The sequence below is a fragment of the Sus scrofa genome, chromosome 3 (assembly GCF_054392235.1).
Source record: "Sus scrofa isolate SSC_HxYL_T2T_F1_AM1 chromosome 3, Sscrofa_HxYL_maternal_Yorkshire_Landrace_v2.0, whole genome shotgun sequence".
In the NCBI taxonomy this organism is placed as follows: Eukaryota; Metazoa; Chordata; class Mammalia; order Artiodactyla; family Suidae; genus Sus; species Sus scrofa.
The window spans coordinates 38062210-38083925 of record NC_139385.1 but is presented as its reverse complement, the minus strand read 5'-3'; the positions used below and the strand labels follow the sequence as shown (position 1 = coordinate 38083925).

At 52.6% G+C, this 21716-nt stretch overlaps 1 protein-coding gene across 1 annotated transcript in view; it reads right to left on the bottom strand.

Annotated features, from left to right (window-relative positions):
- APOLTP (apolipoprotein lipid transfer particle homolog) overlaps positions 1-21716 on the bottom strand; it is a 177211-nt gene that overhangs the window by 138586 nt on the left and 16909 nt on the right. The window contains exons 7-10 of the mRNA XM_021086611.2: positions 20434-20617; positions 15282-15427; positions 8859-8962; positions 6599-6764 (exon numbers count right to left, since the gene is read on the bottom strand). Coding sequence (XP_020942270.2) covers positions 6599-6764; positions 8859-8962; positions 15282-15427; positions 20434-20617 — 600 coding nt within the window. The remainder of the gene's footprint in view (positions 1-6598; positions 6765-8858; positions 8963-15281; positions 15428-20433; positions 20618-21716) is intronic.

Below are 21716 nucleotides of genomic sequence, written 5' to 3'. Positions count from 1 at the left end.
GGCAGAGACCAAGGATGCTGCTAGACATCTTCCAAGACACAGGACAGCTCTCCCCCCCTGCCAAACAATCCAGCCCCAAATGCCAACAGTGCCAGGGAGGAGAAAGCCTGGGCTAAATCACCAGTTTGGGGGAGGAGGGGCGGGGGTCAGGTTTTCTGGGCAGAAGATAGTGGAGGATCCCAGACCAAGCATCAGGACCCACCATAGAGGGTGGCACAGCTTCTGCCACCTCCTAGGATGTGTGAAATATGCAGGAGCTCCTATCGTGGCTCAGCGGTAATGAACCAGACTAGTATCCATGAGGACTCGGGTTCGATCCCTGGCCTCACTCAGCAGGTTAAGGATCTGGCGTTGTGGTGAACTTGGGTGTAGGTTGCAGGTGCAGCTTGGATCCCAAATGAAGGCTGTGGCTGTGGCGTAGGCCGGCAGCAATAGCTCTGATTCTTGACCCCTAGTCTGGGGGAACCTCCATATGCAGCAGGTACAGCCCTAAAAAGACAAAAAAGAAAGCGTATGATGAACAGTGGGTGCCAATTTCCATGGTGTCAACGCTCCCAGCCTGGCTGATTTCAGCTAAGTCACTGCAAGGGAGCTGGGAAGAGATGGGGCGTCCGCATCAAGCACACATCCTGTGATAGGTCCCTACACGACAAGTGACATAAATCAGCCCAAGGATGTGGATGTGGTGTGTGCAATAAGAGCACTAGATATGAAGTGTCTGTTGGCTTTGTTGTAATATGTTTTCTCCAACAGCAAGCTTACGTCATTTAATTTTTAATAATGGCCATGTCTATCAACCAGCTTGAAAAGCCTGAAAACCAAGACTCTTCCAAAGCACATGTTGGGGATCCCTGGTCTGGTTCCTGGAGGAGCTAGAGGAGACCCAGTCCATCTTTGGGGGGTCAGACTGTCCCACCTGCCCAGCTCCACCAGGCTGCTCTCTTGCAGGGACCCTCCCAGTGGCAGCGACTCATCCCAGGCCAAGTCGGACAAGGGTCACCTCAGCTGCTCAGCCACCTCTACACAAGGACACCAAAGCCTTCAGCCAAAGGAAGGCAAAAGTGGGGGGCGGAGGGGACTCAGGACAGGGGCGCACTGGTTCTAGGCCCCTCGGATGAAAAGCAAAAAAGGTGGATTTTATTTAATAAACACACAGCACTGTGTGCCAGACTCTGCTGTGAACAGGGCACGTGTGTCACCTGCTTAGATCCTAAGACACAGAGAGGTTAAGTAACTTGCCTGAGGTCACCCAGCGAGAAAGTGGTAGAGCTGAAACTTGACCCTGCAGGGTCTGGCTCCTGGGATAGGCGTTCCCGCTACACTCAAAATACAGATTCTGGGCTCACCTGTGAAAACTCAGCCCAGGCTCTGGGCCTCAGGCAGCGGCCCCTATTATTCCAACAGCCCCGGACAGGGATCGCCCGGCAGCCTGGGGAAACACAGCCTCTGCCCAGATCCGTTCTTCCCTTGAGTTCATGTCTTAACCAGGTCTGTGTGTCCACACGAGGGGGTCTACTCAAGCCTCTGCGTGTGTGCACCCCAGTGTGTGTGTGTTTTAGAATCTCAGTGTTTGCATTCCTGGGTGGGTGTGCACGCGTCTCAGCGTGCACGTGTGTCCCAGTGTATATGTGTGTCCTGGTGTGCACGTTGCAGTGGGTCTACGCCCTGGTGGATGTGGGCATGTACATGGATGTGGGTGTGTCCCCGTGTGTACACACGCATGCTCCAATGTGTGAATGCACACATGTCCCAGTTTATCCTGGGAGGGGGTGTCCAGGTGTAGGTAGATGTCCCCACTCGTCCCTGTGAGTGTCCTGGGGTGTGTACACATAAGGCATGTCTGTGTGAGCACAGAGGTGGGTCCAAGTACACGTGGGTGAGTCCTGGCGTGTGTGTCTCCATATGCAGGTGCGAGTGGATACGTGTCCCCAGGCGGGGTTGTGAGCATCCTCCGAGCACACACGTGTGCGTGAGTCTTGGTGTGTGTGCGTTTTCTTTGTGGCAGAAACAAGGATGTGCAGCTTGGAAAAGCACATTCACTGTGATTCCAGATGTGGCGAATGAAAACAAACACTCCGCTTTCTTAACACCGAGGAGGGAAAGCCGGGCGCGGCTGGCAGGGCAGGGGTTATGAACAGAGGGAAAGAAGCCACTCGGAACCATGGGAGGAGGATTCCCGCCTGCCAGAGGTCTCCGCCTCTGCCCACTCTGCCCCAGGAAGGCTGCCCGCAGGAAGCAGGGCAGGCTCAGGTCCTCCAAGGGCCAAAGATGGAGCCAGAAGCCTGGGAGAGCCCTGGAAAGAAGGAGAGGGGGCCAGAGCCGCTTGGTGCTGGGAGCTGCAGGGCCCGGACAGCTAGGGCTGGGCTAATGGTCCTGATGCTACAGCTCCCTGCAAACATCAGGCCTGGGCTCCGGAGAGGGTCTGGATTAGAATGACCCATTCATTTGATGGCTGCCCTGGGGGTCTGCTCGGAATTGCCACCCTCCCTCGGTTTCACAAGAATCAGAACACCAGATCTTTTTTTTTTTTTTGGCCACCCCACAGCATATGGAGCTCCCACAGAGGGGATCAGATCTGAGCCACAGCCATGCCGGATCCACTGTGCTGGGCCAGGAATTGAACCAGAGTCCCAGAGCTCCCCAAGTCACTGCCGATCCCCTTGTGCCACAGCGGGAACTCCCAGAACACCAGACTGTAATGCCAAAATCCCTAGCTCACCAAGGTTTGGTTAGGCTTCAATTACAAATCTGTTTCAAATGTTGCTTTCTATTTTTAATCTTTAAAGATGGAAAAATTACCTCCAAGCCTGCGACCCTCATACAACTGATTTCACGTTTCTCATGTGACTTTAAAGCCCATTCACCGCGCCCCAAGCCCAGTTCCTGCTCTCCAAGCCAACTCTCCCCAAAAGTCCAAGCAGTAAATCCGGCGGGGGAACAAAAAGGCAATACCAGGACCGTGGAGAAGTGGTGCGTTAGCTGGAAAAGACGAACAAGCTGGACTCCGCCAGAAACAAGAACTTCTGCTCAGTGAAAGAGAGCCTGAGAGAGGTCACGGCCAAGAGATACGGGAACAGAGCCCAGCAATGGAAGAGAAGAAAGTCCTGACACACACACGTGCACACGTGTGGCACATGCACGCCGTGCAGAGAATGTGGGAGAAAGCAGCCAAGTGCACACAAGCCCACACGGGTGAGTGTCCAAAGCAAACAAAAGCCAGTGGGGTGGCCAGAAAGGGCAGAACTGCCAGGACCTTTGGGTCACCAACCAAAAATGTCCTGTCTCTTCTTCGGGGAGTGGTTACACAGTAAACACAGGTCAAACTGGATCCTTAGGAGTAGAATGGCTCCTGAATGCACAGTTTTTTTGGGGTTTTTTTTGGGGGGGGTTGCTTTCTAGGGTCAGACCCACAGTATATGGAGGTTCCCAGGCGAGGGTTGAACTGGGGCTGCTGCTGCCAGCGTACACCACAGCCACAGCAACATGGGATCCGAGCTGCACCTGCAGCCTACACCACAGCTCACGGCAACACCAGATCCTTAACCCACTGAGTGAGGCCAGTGATCCAACCTGCATCCTCGTGGATACTAGGCGGGTTTGTAACCTGCTGAACCACAACAGGAACTCTCTGGATGTATAGCGTAAAATGTAATTAAAAGCACACCCTCCCTGGAGAAAAAAGGAACCCTCCTACACTATTGGTGCGAAGATAAATTGGTTCAGCCACTATGGAGAACAGTACAGAGCGTCCATAAAAAAATAAAAACAGGAGCTCCTGCTGTGGCTCAGCGGAAATGAACCCAACTAGTATCCATGAGGACAGGTGTTTAATCCCTGGCCTCAGGCAGTGAGTTAAGGATCCAGCGCTGCCGTGAGCTGTGGTGTAGGTCACAGACGCCTGAATGTGTTGTGGCTGTGGTATAGGCCAGCAGCTACAGCTCCAATTCACCCCCTAGGCTGGAAACCTCCATATGCCACAGGTGTGGCCCCCAAAAGACAAAAATACATACATACATAATACATACATACAGAATTATATGATCCAACAATCCTACTCCTAGGCATATAGGCAGACGGAACCATAATTCAGAAAGATACATGCACCCCAATGTTCACAGCAGCACTAATTACAATAGTCAAGACACAGAAGCAACTATAAATGTGATAAATTCATTTGAGTAATTAAAAAAATTATAAAAGGAGTTCCCGTCGTGGCGCAGTGGTTAACGAATCCGACTAGGAACCATGAGGTTTCGGGTTTGGTCCCTGCCCTTGCTCAGTGGGTTAACGATCCGGCGTTGCCGTGAGCTGTGGTGTAGGTTGCAGACGTGGCTCGGATCCCGCGTTGCTGTGGCTCTGGCGTAGGCCGGTGGCTACAGCTCCGATTCGACCCCTAGCCTGGGAACCTCCATATGCTGCGGGAGCGGCCCAAGAAATAGCAAAAAAAAAGACAAAAAAAAAAAAAATTATAAAAAAAAAGACATAGAAAAAAAAAAAAAAGACATAGAAGCAACCTAAGTATCCAATCACAGAGGAATGGATAAAGAAGATGTGGCACACACACACACACAGGAATATTATTCAGGCATAAATAAGTGAAATAATACCATTTACAGCAACATGGATACATAGATGGACCCAGAGATTATCACACTAAATGAAGTCAGACAGACAAAGACAAATATCATCTGCTATCACTTATATGTGGAATTGTAAAAAAGAATATACACAAATTTATTTATAAAGCAGAAATAGATTCACAGACATAGAAAACACACTTATGGTTACCAAAGAGGAAAGGGGGACAAGAGATAATTTAGGAAATTAAGAGTAACATACATGCACTGCTATATATAAAACAGATACCAAGGAACTACTGCATAGAACAGGGAATTATCCCTCATATCTCATAATAACATATAATGAAAGAGAATGTAAATATTACATATATATGTATAAATGCCCGCTAACTGCAACGTGGGACCCTGGGTGGGACCCTGGAACAGACAGAAGATATCAGTAGGAAAAGCAGTGGGATCTGAGAAGTTTGGTGAATTTAATAGCAAGGTACCAACATCAGTTTCTTAGGCAAATACCTTCTGGTGATATAAGATGTTAATAAGGGGGGAAGCGGTAATGAGGGCACAGCATTCTCTGTACTATCTTTGCCACTTTTTTATAAATCTAAGATAAAAAAGCTAATAAATACTCTAGCCTTCTTCCCCCCGACCTCATTCTCCCCCCTCCCCTTTTTCTCTCTCCCAGCTCCTATCCTGCCCCTTCAGGCTGCACAAAGCAAGCCTGCATTCTTAGCACAGCATATGTGCATCCTTGTGACCTGAGGAGAGAATAAGATATACAGCCCAGAGAGGTGCAAGCCCTGGTCTAGTGGGATCTGAACTTGCAGGAGGCAGGAGAGGGAAGGTCCTGGGCTCTAAGAGGCAAGGGTCCCCCCTGCTCTGCTTGCTGCCTGTCCCTGGTGAGTGGTCACAGCAGCAACACCAGCACCTACGCAGCACTTGACCCAGTCGTAACCACTATTAATCCGCATCACCCTACGAGTTACCCTACTGCACAGATGTGGATCCGGGCACAGAACAGCGAAGCCCCTTGCCCAGGGTCGCGCTGGTAAGGGGTGGGGATGGGATCTGAAGCGGGGAAATGGAGCACCAGAGGCTGCACACATGCCCAGCAAAGGAGCACAAGAAAGGAGGAGTTCCTGCTGTGGCTCAGTGGTAACAAACCCAACTAGTTATCCATGAGGACTCGGGTTCGATCCCTGGCCCCGCTCAGTGGGTTAAGGCTCTGGCATTGCTGTGAGCTGTCGTGTAGGTCGCAGACATGGCTCAAATTCTGAGTGGCTGTGGCTGGGGTGTAGGCTGATGGCTACAGCTCTGATTGGACCCCTAGCCTGGGAACTTCCATATGCCGTGGGTGTGGCCCTAAAAATAGCAAAATATATATATATATATATTTTATTTTAGCCATTTCTTGGGCTGCTCCTGCGGCATATGGAGGTTCCCAGGCTAGGGGTCCGATCAGAGCTGCAGCTGCCAGCCTACGCCAGAGCCACAGCAACATGGAATCCGAGCCACGTCTGCGACCTACACCACAGCTCACGGCAACGCCGGATCCTTAACCCACCGAGCAAGGCCAGGGATCGACCCCACAACCTCATGGTTCCTAGTCGGATTCATTAACCACTGAACCACGACGGGAACTCCCCCCAAAATTTTAAAAAGTAAAGCACTTGGACTCTGGGCCAGGCACGAGGTGACCTGCCTTGTGTAGAGCATCTCATTTCTCACCTCGAGTCCAAGACGGAAGTACTGTTCCATCCCATCTTACAGATCAAAAAAGTGCAGAGAGGTCAAGGCAGCTGCCCAGGATCACACAGCTGGGAGGAACACTGCTGAGACTCAAAGTCCGGTTTCTCTGACCTGCTTCCATGGGTCCCATGAGGCACTGGCACAGAGCCCAGAGGAGAGCAGCTTCCCCCCACCCCCACCCCCACCCCGTATCTGCTGCAGCCCATCTGTGGTCAAGCGGGGGAGGAGCGACTGAGCTGGAGGCGGGGGGGGGGGGGGGCAGTGCTCACCAGCAGGGCATGGACCATGGCATCTGTGGGCTGCGGGATGAAGGCCAGCGACCAGAGCCACGCCTCTGTCTCCTCCGCCTCCACCTCCCCGGCCACGATGAGCTCCGCCATGAGGCCCACGCAGGGCTCGGTGCCACAGGAGGGCAGGGCGTCCACCAGTGGTTGCCTGAGATGGAGAGAGACCCAGCGAACGTGGCAAGGTGACCTACATGCAGCCTCAGGTCACCTGGGAGACATCTGAGGCTTGGAGAAGTACAGCAAGGACATGTCCGCACACACACACACACACGCACGCACACACGCACTCACGCGCACACACACTCCCGGGAGGGACCTAGCGAGCCCGGCCCGGGACCTATGTTCTTAAGGCCATGGGGACCCTATCACCCCAGTCTCAACCCTGGCCATTCCGCCCACCCAGGAGACACAGCGGTTTGGGACAATATGCGTCCCTGACCACTGCTCTCCCGAAACCAGCCCTGTCACTGCACAGGGCAAGAACCTCTTACACAGAACAGGAGCTAACAATGGGCAGGCTGCCTCTACCGAAACCTAGGATGCTCTCAGCTCAACATCGGGATCCTTCTTGTCCCCACCCACCCCCCCCTTTTTTTTTAAAGATTACATGAAGGTGGAGAAGGTTTTCAACTTTTGCACAATGCTCGGTCTAAACAGGGAAATGATAACTGGATGGGGGGGTTTGGGGTCTAACATTTAGGTGGAGGAGCAACCCATAGGGGCTTGTGGGAAAATCCTGAGTGACAAGCAGGGTGTGGCACTAGGGAAACGGGCAGCTCCATGTGGAGGCTCGGAGGTCCCTCTCTACACCAAAGATAACTGAAACGTGGAGTCCCTGCTGTGGCGCAATGGGTTAAGCATCCGACTGCAGGGGCTCATGTCACTGCAGAAGCATGGGTTCAAATCCCAGATTGGTGCAGTTGGGTTAAAGGATCCGGTTTGCTGTAGCTGCGGCTTGGATTCAATCCTGGCCCAGGAAACTTCCATATGCTATGGGTGCAACCAGAAAATAAAAGTCAATTAAAAAAAAAAGATAACTAAAATATGCCTGAGTCAAATACCACTTATATTTAAGCCCATAACAACTGGATGGAGAAATAGACCATGTGGGTTCAAATCCCAACTCTGCTGTGTGACTTCAGGCAGGTTTCCTAACTGCTCTGGTCCATGGTTTCCTTCCACAAGTGTAACGTGAGAATGATACCACCACCTACCACATGGGGTCACTGTCAGGATTAAAGGAGTGAATACAGATAAATGGCTTGAAAGATACCTGTGCATTACTGACTACTAAGATTTGTAGTCATTCAATTAGACATTTAGTCATGTTGTCTTTCAAGGGGGTTCCTTTATATTTCAGAATCAATAAAAAGGAGGGGGGGGGTCTCAAAATCTCTCTGAGAACCTTTAAAAAGCTCAAAGGCCTGAAATCTGGATCTCAGGCACCTGGTGAACGGCTGGACCTGGGGAAGGAGCCCCAAGCTTCACCCTGGGCAGCCCTCAGCCCATGGAGGCAGGTCCCCTGCAGCTTCCCTCCAGGCTTGAGGGTCTCTCTACACCCCTTGCGGACCCGCATCTGCAGGGTCTGGGTATGGGATCCAGCATCCCCCACCCACCCACCCCCAAGAAGAGGACCCAAGGCGCATTGGAATGCTAATTCCAGCTCTCAGCCAGAGGGCCCCTGTGTGGGGAGGGAACAATGCCTGTCTTTATCCCTCCAGCTTCCAGTCTCCCCACGCCCCAGCCCCGTGGGAACCTCCAAGCTCCCCATTGAATCACCTCCTTGGCGGATGTCCCCAGACTGAAGGACAAGTCAGTATCACAGGGATGAGAGAAAATACCACTGGGACGAGCTGCAGCCTCCCCATCCATTAAGACTACACAGCCCCCGGGGGGAGAGGGAGGGAGGGAGATGGACGGGGAGTTTGGGGTTCGTAGAGGCAAACTATTCCATTTTAGAATGAATAAGCAATGAGGTCCTGCTGTGCAGCCCAGGGCACTACATCCAGTCTCTTGAGATAGACCATGATGGAAGATGCTATGCGCAAGAGAAGGTGGATGGATGGATGGATGGATGGATGGATGGATGATGGATAGATAGCTGGGTCACTTTGCTGTCCAGCAGAAATTGGCACAACATTGTAAATCAACTATACTCTTTAAAAAAAACAGACTACCCAGCCCCACCAGGACCCCCCAGCCCACTCCCAGCCCAGCCGCCAACCCAGGGAGAGGCCCTTACCCGTTGTCCCGGCATTTAAAAGCAGAATGTCCCCAGAGTTCCACGAGCTCCTCCGAGGAGAGGCCCCGCAGCTCAGACACCAGCATCAGGGACAGCTCTGCAGCCTGGACATCAGAGGGGGAAGCGTGAGAGGCCCGAACCCCAAGAGTCACCTCATCCAACCCCCCCACACCCCGCCTCCAGACAGGGCTGCAGAGAAGGTAGGGACAAGGCGAGTGATCTCCTCCCTAAGGTGTCATGGACCCAGAGAGACGAGGCTGCTTGTCTGGGCTGCTTTGCCCTGAATCCCAAGCCCCTGGCACCCAGGCTGAACCTTTTTTTCTTTTCTATTTTTTAGGGCCGCACCCTTGGCAGACGGAAGTTCCCAGGCTAGGGGTCAGATCAGAGCCACAGCTGAGGCTTGAGGCCACAGCCACACAGGATCCGAGCCACAGCTGTGACCTACACCACAGCTCACGGCAACACCAGATCCTTAACCCACTGAGCAAGGCCAGAAATTGAAAAGCAGCCTTACAAACGCTATGTCGGGTTCTTAACGCACCCGAGCCATAATGGGAAGCCCCATTTTCATTCTTTAATTTAACAAGCATTTATTGGGCACCTACTATGGGCTAGGCACACATTAGGGGCTAGGCAGGGGGTAAAAAAGAGACGTGGCATCCGCATCTGTGGGCTTTACACCCTAAAAAAGCTGAACACATGTGCGTTATGATAATCATCTAGTTACTATAACGAGCCTCGCATGTTTCACAAAGTTAGTGACATGGCAATTTTTTCTGACATTTTTTCATGAAAAAAATATAGGTAAAGGTTTTCAGAATTATCAACAGGGATGGCTAATAAAGAGGGGTTTGCTTTTTTTCTTTTTTTTTCTTTTTTGGTCTTCTTAGGGCCGCACCCGCAGCATATGGAGGTTCCCAGGTTAGGGGTCTAATCCGAGCTGTAGCCGCTGGCTACACCACAGCCACAGCCACGGCAGATCCAAGCCGCATCTTCGACCTATACCACAGCTCACGGCAACGCTGATCCTTAACCCACTGAAGCCAGGGATCGAACCCACAACCTCATGGTTCCTAGTTAGATTCGTTTCCGCTGTGCCACGACAGGAAGGTTTTGCCATTTTTGCTTCTTATCTGCAGGTCTTCCCAGTGCAGTGGCCCAGTGTCCAAACACTCAGAAGGAAATAAGGGACTCTATTCAGTTTCAGGAGATGGTTAGGGAGGCAGGCCCCACGGCCCCCCTCCCCTCCCTGATGCCTCTTCAGTCTCAGATTTGTTGCCTTGGCCTGAATCCAAAGCCACAGAAAGAGTGCCGAGATCCTGGCTTCCTGCTGAGCTTGGTCAAGGCCAAGACTAAGCCCTCACCCCACCCAGCACGGCATCGTCGGCAGGTGTTGGGATCAGTTGGCCTCACCTCAGGCCTCCTCTGCTCCAAACCACTGGGCTGGGACTGCGTCCCGGCACACACAGCTTGACCGTGGCAAGATGCAAAAACGAGGAGTTCATGTTGTGGCTCAATGGTAACAAATCCGACTAGGATCCACGAGAAGGCAGGTTCGATTCCTGGCTTCGCTCAGTGGGTTAAGGATCCGGTGTTGCTGTGAGCTGTGGTGTAGGTCGCAAATGTGGCACAGCTCCAATCCGGTGTGGCTGTGGTAAAGGGCAGCAGCTGCAGCTCCTATTCGACCCCTGGCCTGGGAACTTCCATGTGCCCCCTGCGTGCACGGCCCTAAAAAAAAGCACCCCCCCAAAAAAAGATGCAAAAATGAAACAGGCCCCTCTGAGCCAGCATAGCCCACCCTTCCCTCCCAGCAGCGAGTCTGCCCAGCACCCTATCACATGCCTCGTGCTGGGGGAGTCAGTGGGGACCCTCGGTTCTGCTTTTCCTTCCTCGGGCAGGATGCACAAGGCAGGCCTTTGTGTGGACTGACCACTGCCTTCACTGTGACCCAGACCCCTGCCAGCCTCCAAGACTCTCCGTCGCCCCAATCTGGGACAGGCGGCTACCCCAGGACTCCTACCGGCCTTCTGGGCCAGCTCGGCTGTGTTTCCCTCCAGGCAACGGCCGCCTTGCCCGAGCAGCATCCCTGAGTCCCTAGACGTGAACACCCACGCTTTCAAGACCTCCAGCCAGGGTGCAGCCGAGGGGCCTGGCTGGGCATCCTCCCAGCCAGGGAGGGCCTGGCAAATGGCTCAGGAGCAGCCTCCTGCTGTGGAAAGCCACAAGCGCTGGCTTCAGGACTAGCTTTCCAGAGCCAGGCCCAGCAGGACGGGGCGGGGCGGCTCATCCCTCGAAGGCTCACGGGGTGGAGGGTGAGAAGCCTGTCACCACCATCGCCGCTAACAATGGATAACGACACAACCACACAGGTTACTCTGTGATGGAGCCTCGGCTGTGGGCCAGGCGCTGTTCTAGGCACCATCGCATTTGACATTCACCTGGTGAGGTTTGCCAGTTTCCACAGTGAATCTGCCCACCTTGGCCCGCGTGTTGTCACTGAGCGCAGGCTGGTGTGCAGACACACCACATTCCCTCCTAGTTTCACTCTATGGCAGATGCCCAGCAAACTCCAGGGCAAAGAAAAATAGAGGAAAAGAATTAGGTGACGATTTCGTTTCATTCCTCTGTTTCAAATATGATTCATTTTCATGGTAAGTCTGCTGAACAAGCAGCCTGCAGGATTTCTGGCGAGGCGGTTTGAGCCAGCCCTGGCATACTAGAATCCACACCTGGCTGTATACAGCCGGCGTTCAATCAATGCCTGTGACCTGAGTGCCCTGTTCTGAGCATCCCAGACGGTGCTCGTGAGCTGTCCCCTCCCCAGGCTTCCGCTCTGGCAGCCGGGGAGGCCCATCTGTCCTGCCCCTCTGTCGTCTTCACCCCATCAGGATCTCAGCCCTCCCAGCCCGCTGCCCCCCACGTCGAAGCTCCAGGGCCTCCCTGCGGAGGGTCAGGCCAAGGAATTTGTGCTCTATTGAGTGCTGAGTCCTGGTTTTGTTTCCAGACTGAAAAGCCAATCTTGTCTCCTGCCCACCAACAATGGGGAGAAAGGCATTCCCCGTGGAAACCCACGGGCTCGGTCCCCCTGGTAACCACCGGGCCCTAAGCCCTCCTGGGGGGACAAGGAGCTGCTGGATGTACATGGAGACATCCCTGAAAAGCCATTTTCAGGAACAAGGTCCTTGGCAATTCACCCCCAGCCCAGGGGACCTCCCCGGTAGGAACAACTAACTTCCTTGTTAGCGCCGTAAATACAGGACAGCTGCCCTGCGCCACCACTGCCAGGATCCAGGAAAGGAGACACAGGCTCACAGGAGCCTGGCCCTGAGCCACCTTGGCCAGGGGATGCGCCCTGTCAGAGGGGGCTCTGGGGGCCAGACGGCAGGAGGCAGGTCGGAACACAGGCTAGTGAGTGTTCCTGCTGTGGCTCCACAGGTTAAGAACCCAACTAGCATCCATGAGGATGCAGGTTGGATCCCTGGCCTTGCTCAGCGGGTTAAAGATCCACTGTTGCTGTGGTCTATGTCACAGATGCAGCTCGAAACTGGCATTGCTGAGACTGTGGTGTAGGCTGGCGACTGCAGCTCCAATTGGACCCCTAGCCTGGGAACATCCACATACCGTGGGAGCAGCCCTAAAAAGACAAAAATAAATAAACTAGGAGTTTCCATCGTGGTGCAGTGGTTAACGAATCCGACTAGGAACCATGAGGTTGAGGGTTCGATCCCTGACCTTGCTCAGGGAGTTAAGGATCTGGCGTTGCCGTGAGCTGTGGTGTAGGCTGCAGATGTGGCTATGATCCCGCATTGCTGTGGCTCTGGCGTAGGCCAGCAGCTACAGCTCCAATTCAACCCTTAGCCTGGGAACCTCCATATGCCACGGGAGCAGCCCTAGAAATGGCAAAAAAAAAAAGTTAATGATTAGGAAATTTTGTCACAGCTGAAAAGTCAAGCTAGTTGAGACCATCTCCATGATGTTATGTCCTGCCTCAACCCAAGACTTATTGCTCATAGTTAGAGTTACAGCACACCTAGGATCACAAACCATGCTTTGTCGCTCTCTCTGACTAATGGTTACTTTCTGTTAGAGCTCTCCCGAACCCAGTGTTTTCTTTGGTAACGGGAACACCCCCCACCCCCTTTTCCTGTAAGCCATCTTCATTCCAGAGAAAGGCTCAAGGAGCAATAACCCCAAAGACATCCAAAAACCATCCCTGGGCCCCCTGACGCCAGATTCGATGCCTTTGAAATGATCTACGGATGAAGAATGATACAAACAACTTCATCAGTGACCTGTCTCCTGAGCTCAACCTGTAAACCCCTTGCCAGCCCCTCTGAAGGCAGGACACAGTTATGAGGCGTCAGCCTGCGGTGGCCTCCTTTGCTTGGCCAAGCAGTAAAGCTCCTCTTTTGGCCTCACCCAAAACTGTTTCCAAGACTTAATTGGTGCCAGTGGACGGAGGCTGAATTTTCCCCTACAGAAACACAAAGTTGGGTACACCAGATGCCCCGTTCCCGGCCCAGACCTGCCAGGCCAAAGTCCTCCACCCAAGAGGGCAGGGGGTGCAGCTGGCACCATGCCTAGAATGAGGGGCCAGCCCCCAGGCCTGCCCACACCCGAAAAGACCCATTTCTGTCCACCTGGGCACATAATAGCCCCCAAGTCCTCGGTCCTGTGAAAGCAGCCAGCGAAACAGGTATTTGCAGCACCCCAAATCAACAAGCAAGTCTATTCAAACCTGCCCCCCACCAAGGCTGTTGTGGAACCAAAGCAAAAACACCCCGTTCTTCTCTCCTGGGGGTGAATCAGGAAAATCCAGGCATCCTCAGTGCCCTCCAGCAAAAGCAGCTTGAATTCACGCTCAAGTCAGCAGCAACGCTAAGACGGGCAGAAACCAGTGGACACAGTGCAAGTCCTCAAAATGTCACTGGCAACAACCAGCCCTGAGCTGTGGATAGCCGGGATGGGACAACAAAGAGTGCTATGAGTCTAGAATGTTCTGGAAGGCATCCTGACCATGAGGCCCTGCCAGCGCTGGCCCCATAGATCCTTGCTGCCTGCGCCTCAAAGGTGCCCACTCGGTTCACACTCAGGACTTTCATCCTGGCCAAACCCTCTTGCAGCGGGGTGTGTGGGGGGTCACCCTTCCCCCCCAGATTCTCAAGGGACCATCCCAGGTCTCAACAGCAGTGACTCCTGCTAGACCCTGGCCTAAGGTCCCTCAGCCACATCTCTGCTCTGCCCTCACAAAAACCTCATCAATAGCTACCATTTGCCATGGTTACCACCTGCGTCCCCGCACTGGGTTGGATGCTCCAGAAGAGTGGGGACTGTGTCTCATTCATCACGAGGGCACAGAGGAAGCCCTTTATCCTGCCCAACAAACGGAGGACGTCACAGGTTGGGCCAGCTGGCCACCCTGGGCCCTGCCAGTGAGAGCATCACTCCTGAGCCTATGGAAGGTTCTATCAGCAGGGCAGTGTGGGAGGCAGGCTCCACATGGGGCCTAGAAGCATCATTTTCTTTCCCCAGAGAGGGTGCTAAGCCTTCTCCCGAACTCTCCTCTCACCAGCGTGGGTGGAGGGTCCTATCTCAGAATACAACAGGCAGGGGACTTCCCATCCTGGCTCAGTGGTTAACAAACCCGACGAGTAGCCATGAGGACGCGGGTTCAATCCCTGCTCTTGCTCAGTGTTGCCATGAGCTGTGGTATAGGTCGCAGACTTGGCTCAGATCCCACAGCTGTGGTGCAGACCCGCAGCTGCAGCTCTGATTCAACTCCTAGCCTGGGAACCTCCCTATGCTGCTGGTGCGACACCCTAAAAAGACAAAAGACAAAACCAAAAAACACAGGCAGGGAGAAGTCACAGTCTCATAGTGCAGCCTTGGTATCATCCTTGGTCACGAAGAAGGGACCCCTGCTGGAAGTGTGTGAGCCCTCTGAACCTCTCTGAGCCATGAGACTCCCCACATCACATCCCCTCCTTAACTTGAAACAGCTCAGAATTTCATGAAGGCCTGGGCCCTGTGTTTTTGACTGGGTGGAATGTCTTCAATGCTGAGATTGGGTAGGGATAGAGATTTCTTGTGACATCTTTAAGACAGGCCAGATCCAGAGGGTTAGTCTGCAGACCCAAAAGGACCATTTGCCCATAGACAGAGGAAGAAAAAGGCCTCCTGCAGGCTCATCTCCAACCTGTGCTGGGGCACAAGCCTTGGCACACACCAGCTAGACTTCTTCCTCTTCTTGGCTTTCACAGCCAGGCACCATTGTGCAGTACACAACCTGCCCAACAGTACACAGCAACCCTGATAATGAACATCTGAGAGGGTAGACCATAAAGGATCCAATAGGCAGAGGAGGGTGTCCCAGGGATCCAGGCCCCAGGCAGACGCTGACCTGGGGCTGGAGAAGCCACTTACCTCAAAGCTTGTGGTCTGAGCCAGGCACAGCTTTCTCATCAATGCAACCACGGTGGCCACGGTAGCCTGGGACAGGGTCTCCTCCCATTCGTACAACAGGCTGCTCGGGGTCAGGTCGCCATCGTCTAGATCTGAGATGGGATGTGCTGGACAGAGATGAGCACAGGGGGGAAATGCCAGAACAAGCAGAAGGACCCTGGTCGCCACCCCACACCCAGCCAAGGCTTCCTTCAGCGTGGTTCTGGCACCAAGTGAGGTGGCCATGCACAAGGACAGGCCCAAGTGTTACGGCCAAGAGCAAAAGCCAGGAAAAAGCCTGCCTGCCCTTCAGTAAGGCCCATAAACTAACCCCAAAGCCCACTTGGGGGTGAGAGAGAAAACACGAAACCCTCGTTCATACAGGGGAAGACCATTCAGGAGGAAAAAGAAAAGCTCTCAGGAGTTCCCTGATGGTCTAGAGGTTAAGGATCTGGGTGGCGTCACTGTAACCAAGCAGGAGCCTATGGGCCCTTCCTGCGGCGGACCCCTCCCCCATAGCCTCTGCTTCAGTTCCTCTCTGAAGTACCCGGATAATAGGATCTGACACACATTTGCTGAGTTGTTTTACAGATGCGACACCCAACCCCCACCAGATGGACAATGGTATGACCTGATGACCCTGGGCACAAAGCCCCCAGGCTTCCTGGAGCCTAAGGACTGACAATGTCAACTCCTGTGACCCGGCCCTATGACCTCACCATCAGCCAAGCAGGAAACTATGCATGAACTGATCACTCACTCCACCGCCCCACCCCTGCTCTCACCTGGCTTTTAAAAATGCTTTACAATTTTTCTTTTTTTTCTTTTTTTTTTTTTTTTTGGTCTTTTTAGGGCCACACCTGTGGCATATGGAAGTTCCCAGGCTAGGGATCCAATCAGAGCTGCAGCTGCCACCTTACACCACAGCCACAGCAACACTGGATCCAAGGTGCATCTGCGGTGACCTACCCCACAGTTCATGGCAATGCCGGATCCTTAACCCACTGAGCAAGGCCAGGAATCCAACCTGTGTCCTCATGATTCATTTCCGCTAAGCCACAATGGGAACTCCTAAAAATGCTTTACAATTTTGGTTCAGGGAGTCTGGACTTTTTCAGGGCATAAGTCACAAAAAAAAAAAAAAAAAAAAAAAAAAAAAAAAAAAAGACTCCTTGCGTAGCCCTGCAATAAACTTTCCCTGCTCCAAACTCCTGTTTCTTTGTAAGTCTAGCACACAAATTTGTGCTAACATCACCACTGCGGCACAGGTTCAGTCCCTGCCTTGGGAACTTCTGCATGCCCCAGGCATGCCCCCAAAAAAGAAAAAAGAAACGAAGTTCTGACACATGCTACAACATAAGTGAACCTTCAAAATACTATGGGAAATTAAAAAAAAAAAAAAACACGGGCATAAAAGGTCACATACTGTATGATTATATTTACGTGAAATGCCCAGAATGGACAAACCTAGAGAGGCAGGAAGCGGATGCGTGGTTGCCAGGGACAAGAACAGGAGGGGATGTGTTGGAAATTAAGACAACTCTGGCTCTGGTCGCCAGTGTCAGAAAGTGAGACACGTGGACAAGGAGAAGTCTTGATAAGGCTCTTTACTTCTGCAGAAGAGCATGGGCACTCCAAAAAGCGCAGGCGCAGAACAAAGGACCCTCCCCTATTTATCCCTAATGCAGGTGATGTGCGTGTTCCCTTCCCATTGGTCAGGTCAGGGCGCACATTCCTCCTGGTTGGCTAATTTGAAACAAATTATTACCGGGAGAAGAGGGAAAGAGGAGGGGGCGGGGGTCGCAGGAAGGCGAACAGGAGCAAAATGGAGTCACCAAGGTTTCCTTCCATAGAAAAGACATTATGCTACTTTCCACAGATGGGATAGGGGCAAGGTTTTTTGAGATGATGAAATATTGTAAAGTTGATTATGATGCTAGATGCACAACTTTGTACCAGAAGCCACTGAACTGTTACACACTATTTTTTTTTAATGGCTACGCACAAGGCGCATGGAGGTTCCCAGGCCAGGGATTGAAGCCAGGCTACAGCTGTGGCAATGCCACACCCTTTAACCCACAGTGCCTGGCAGGGGATCAAGGCAATGCCTCCACAGCAATTCGAGCCACTGAAGTCAGATTTTTTTTTTTTTTTTTTTTGGTCTTTTTAGACAAAAAAGGCCTGTGGCATATGGAGGTTCCCAAGCTAGGGGTCGAATCGGAGCTATAGCCACTGGCCTACACCACAGCCACAGCCACTCCAGATCCAAGCCACGTCTGCAACCTATACCACAGCTCATGGCAATGCCAGATCCTTAACCCACTGAGCAAGACCAGGGATCCATCCAACCTGTGTCCTCATGGATACTAGTCAGATTCATTACCACTGCACCACAAGGGGAACTCACTCTTTCTTTCTTTCTTTTTCCAGTCAGATTCTTAACCCATGGTCCCACAGAGGGAATTCCAAATTGTTCACTTTAAATGGATAAATTGGGAGTTCCCTAGTGGCTGAGAAGTGAAGGTTCCAATGCTATCACTGCTGTGGCCTGGGTTCAATCCCTGGACTGGGAAATTCTGCATGCCATGGGCAAGGCCAAAAATGAATGAGTGAATGAATTGCACAGTATGTGAATTATATCTCAATTATAGCTATCTTTTTAAAAAGATAAAAAGCTCATTCAGGGAGTTCCCGTCGTGGCTCAGTGGTTAACAAACCCAGCTAGTAACCATGAGGCTGCAGACTCGGCTCAGATCCTGAGTTGCTGTGGCTGTGGTATAGGCCAGCAGCTCCAGCTCCGATTGGACCCCTAGCCTGGGACCCTCCATATGTCTCAGGTGTGGCGGTAAAAAGACAAAAAAAAAAAAAAAAAAAAAAAAAAAAAAAAAAAGGCTCATTCAACTCAGTGGGGAACCACCAGGTCCTGACACGAGATGCCCCAGTCACTGCAGCTGCCTGAGCCTGAGGAAGGGCTCAGGAGGCAGGTGAGTCTGAGACCTTGGCTGGTGTTGCATGGAGCCAGGGGCAATGGTGGGAAACCCCAGGGCCTCCATCCCCACCTGCCAGGCTCTCCCTGGGGTGATACAGGCAGGCAGCCTGTCCTCCGAGGCAAACATGATTAGCAGCCAGGGCCGGAGCAAAGGTCCCAGGGGAACAGGTCCCTGCTCTGCCTCTCGTTAGCTCAGAACTTCAGGCGAGTCATTTTCCATCTTGGAGCCGCAGTTTCCTATTATGAAAAATGTAACTCATATTAACAATAACTTCCTGATGGGGTCATGAGGAGAATAAAATTAGATAATCCGCAGCAAGCACTCAGCAACAGCTACTGGCCTGCGGTAAATCCTTCCAAAATGTCAGCAATAAGAATTTTCCCCATTCTTATTTCATTATTCAGGGACATAGCCTTTTTTCCATTATGAAAAAAAAAGATCTCTTTCCCTCAGATGCCTGTCTTCTTGTTTCTTTATGAAAACAGAGAGGAGAACCAAGCTCCAGGGAATGCTACATGTTGGCAGGAACGTTGCAGAAAATCAAGAAACCTGAGTCAGCTTGTTGGGGCAAATTCCTGTGCGCCCTGCACAGTGAGGCCAAGCAAACCAAAACATCAGAGTTTGAGGGAGAGCAAGGTTTATTGCAGGCCATGCAAGGAGTCGGTAATTCGTGCTCCTGCAACGGAGCAGGGCTCTGTGGGGCTCCTGGGAACAAAAGCCTTTCTGTGCCATTTCTTATTTATAGGACGTGGGCCTCATTCGGCCTCCGTGACCTTCCCTGAGTTCCAGGGGGCAGGTGCAGACAGGTGCGGATCAGGGAGGGGAGGGGATGCAGAGACCAGGGAGGAACCGTTCAGAAACAGTAGTACTGCCTCGGGCAGGATCCTGCTTCCCTCTCAAGGGACGCACATAATGACACAGGCATCTTATACCCCGAAGAGCAAAGTTAGACTCCTCAGGCTTCTTTTAGAAATGAACACTTTAAAACTAACAGCTTTGGGGAGTCCTTCCTTGTCCTTCTCCCTGGCTTAACGGCACCCTAAACCCAATCACCCATATGCTGAAGATGAGGCGCCCTGAGCATAATTGCCTGTGGGTTAAAGATGATCAGCACAGGATGTTTTTCAGGAACTTTCCTACTTTGTGCTCCTCTCTGATCCATATGTCCTTTTCGCAAGTACTGTTCTTCTAGGCAAGAACCCAGAAGACCCCCAGCATAATCCAGCCAAGATCTCCGAAGCCGGATTCCCCAAAAGAAAGAATGCATGTCTGCCCCAATCCTGATTCCTATCTGAAAACCTGTTTTTCTCCTTTTTACTATAAAACTCCCCACAATTCTTCCCAAGGGGTGGGGGGGCAGGGGACAGTCTTTGAGGCCTTTGCCTGCTGCGGCCGCCTTTGTCTGGCAAAGCAATGAAAGCTATCTTTTCCTCCTTCATCCAAAGCTCCGTCTCTGCATTTCTATTTGGTACCAGTGGATGGAGGCCACACTCCAAATACCCTAACTCTCCTAAGGGTTCTCTGCAAAGCATTTTTAAAAACCAGGGGAGGGAAGGGGAGGTTGCAAGGTTTGCAATCAGCAGGTGCGCGGTTCTCTGACTGGGTAAAGTCACAGGGGTAACAGGGTGGGGTCGCAGGGGGTAACAGTACCAGTCCCCAGGCTGCAGGAGGCCTGGGGGCTGGGTGCTCAAGATCATCAAGTAGTTAGCATCTATTCTTGATGTCTTCACCTTTGTAAAACAACTCAGGAAATGTGCATCCCATAAAATGGAGGATGGGAGGACGGGCTGTCCCAGGCAGAGCCCCAGGGTCCTGCTCTGTTACAAGCTCACCCGCAAAACAGTCAGGTTGAAGGGTCATCAGATGTAAGGTAGATTCTCCCACAAAAGCTGGGAACCAGAAGATTCCACCTCCCCTGACAACGAGCCAAGGAGAAGGTCAAGACCAAGCCTGAGCCATGCGGGCCCACAGAGACTTCCAGAGAAACTTCTAGAAAAACAGGCTGACTCTCCTGACTGCGATCATTTTCAGAAAGAGTTCAAAGGTGTCCAGATAGACAGAGCGATGGAGCCGAGGCCTGCCTGAGCCCCTCTGGCCAGAGGAGGCTGGGAGGCTCATCTAGGGGGTCCCCCACATCCGGTCACCTGCGACAGCTGGATCCGGGGGCACCTCCTGCAGCAGGGTGAGCGAGGTAAGAGTCCGCATCCGCACAGCACTGGCGCCCCCGGAGAGGGGGCCTGCGGTGTCCAGCTCCGTGCAGGAGGCTTCCCTCAGCGCGCCAGCCTGGAAACTCTGGACACAGGTCAGGCGGGAGGCCAGGCCCGGCTGCTGGTCCATGAGGGGAGAGGAGGTGGCTTAGGCTGAGACCAGATTGTGATGGAGCATCGCTCCCCGCCCCCGCCGCCACCCCTGGTGAAACCAAGCAGGCCCTGTGGCTTTCCTGGGCACAAGCTTTTCTGGGGCCCCATTTCTTTCTTTCTTTCTTTCTTTTTTTTTAAGACCGTGCCTGTGGCATTTGATATTCCCAGGCTAGGGGTTGAATCAGAGCTACAGCTGCCAGCTTACACCGCAGCCACAGTAATGCCTGATCCGAGCCGCGTCTGTGACTGTTAGCCCAGCTCAAGGCAATGCTGGATCCTTAACCCACTGGGAGAGGCCAGGGATCGAACCCGCAACCTCATGGATCCTAGTCGGGTTCGTTAACTGCTGAGCCACAAAGGGAACTCCTGTGTCCCCATTTCCTGTCCATTCGTAGGAAATAAGCCTCCGCTTCCTTGAACCTCCCTGAGCTTCAAAGGGCAGGTGCAAACAGTTGCTGATCAGGAAAATGAAGGGATGCAGGGACCAAGGAGGAACAGTCAGAGTTCCCATCGTGGCGCAGTGGTTAACAAATCCAACTAGGAACCATGAGGTTGCGGGTTCAATCCCTGGCCTTGCTCAGTGGGTTAAAGGTCCAGCGTTGCCGTGAGCTGTGGTGTAGGTCGCAGACACAACTCGGATCCCACGTTACTGTGGCGCTGGTGGCTACAGCTCCGATTAGACCCCTAGCCTGGGAATCTCCATATGCCCCACGGGAGCAGCCCTAGAAAAGGCAAAAAAAAAAAAAAAATTAAAATTAAAAAAACAAGGAGGAACAGTCAAGAAACAACAGTGCAGCCTTGGGGCAGGGGCCTGGCTCCTCTTCAAGGAATATGTATTACACTGTCTCCAAATTCTTCTGCACAACTAAAACCCCCAACAAATGAAAACCACCAGCACCCGTCCTGGTTGGGGCCACAGAACGCCAACCCTGCAGAAGGACGCAATCGGGCCTCTGCCCTGATCCTTATCTCTGGCCCTATTTTCTGCTCCCCAACGCTAAACCCCCTTCCTCATCTCTCCCAAGCAAGGGCACCATCTGGGGCATTAGCCTGCTGTGGCCTCCTTT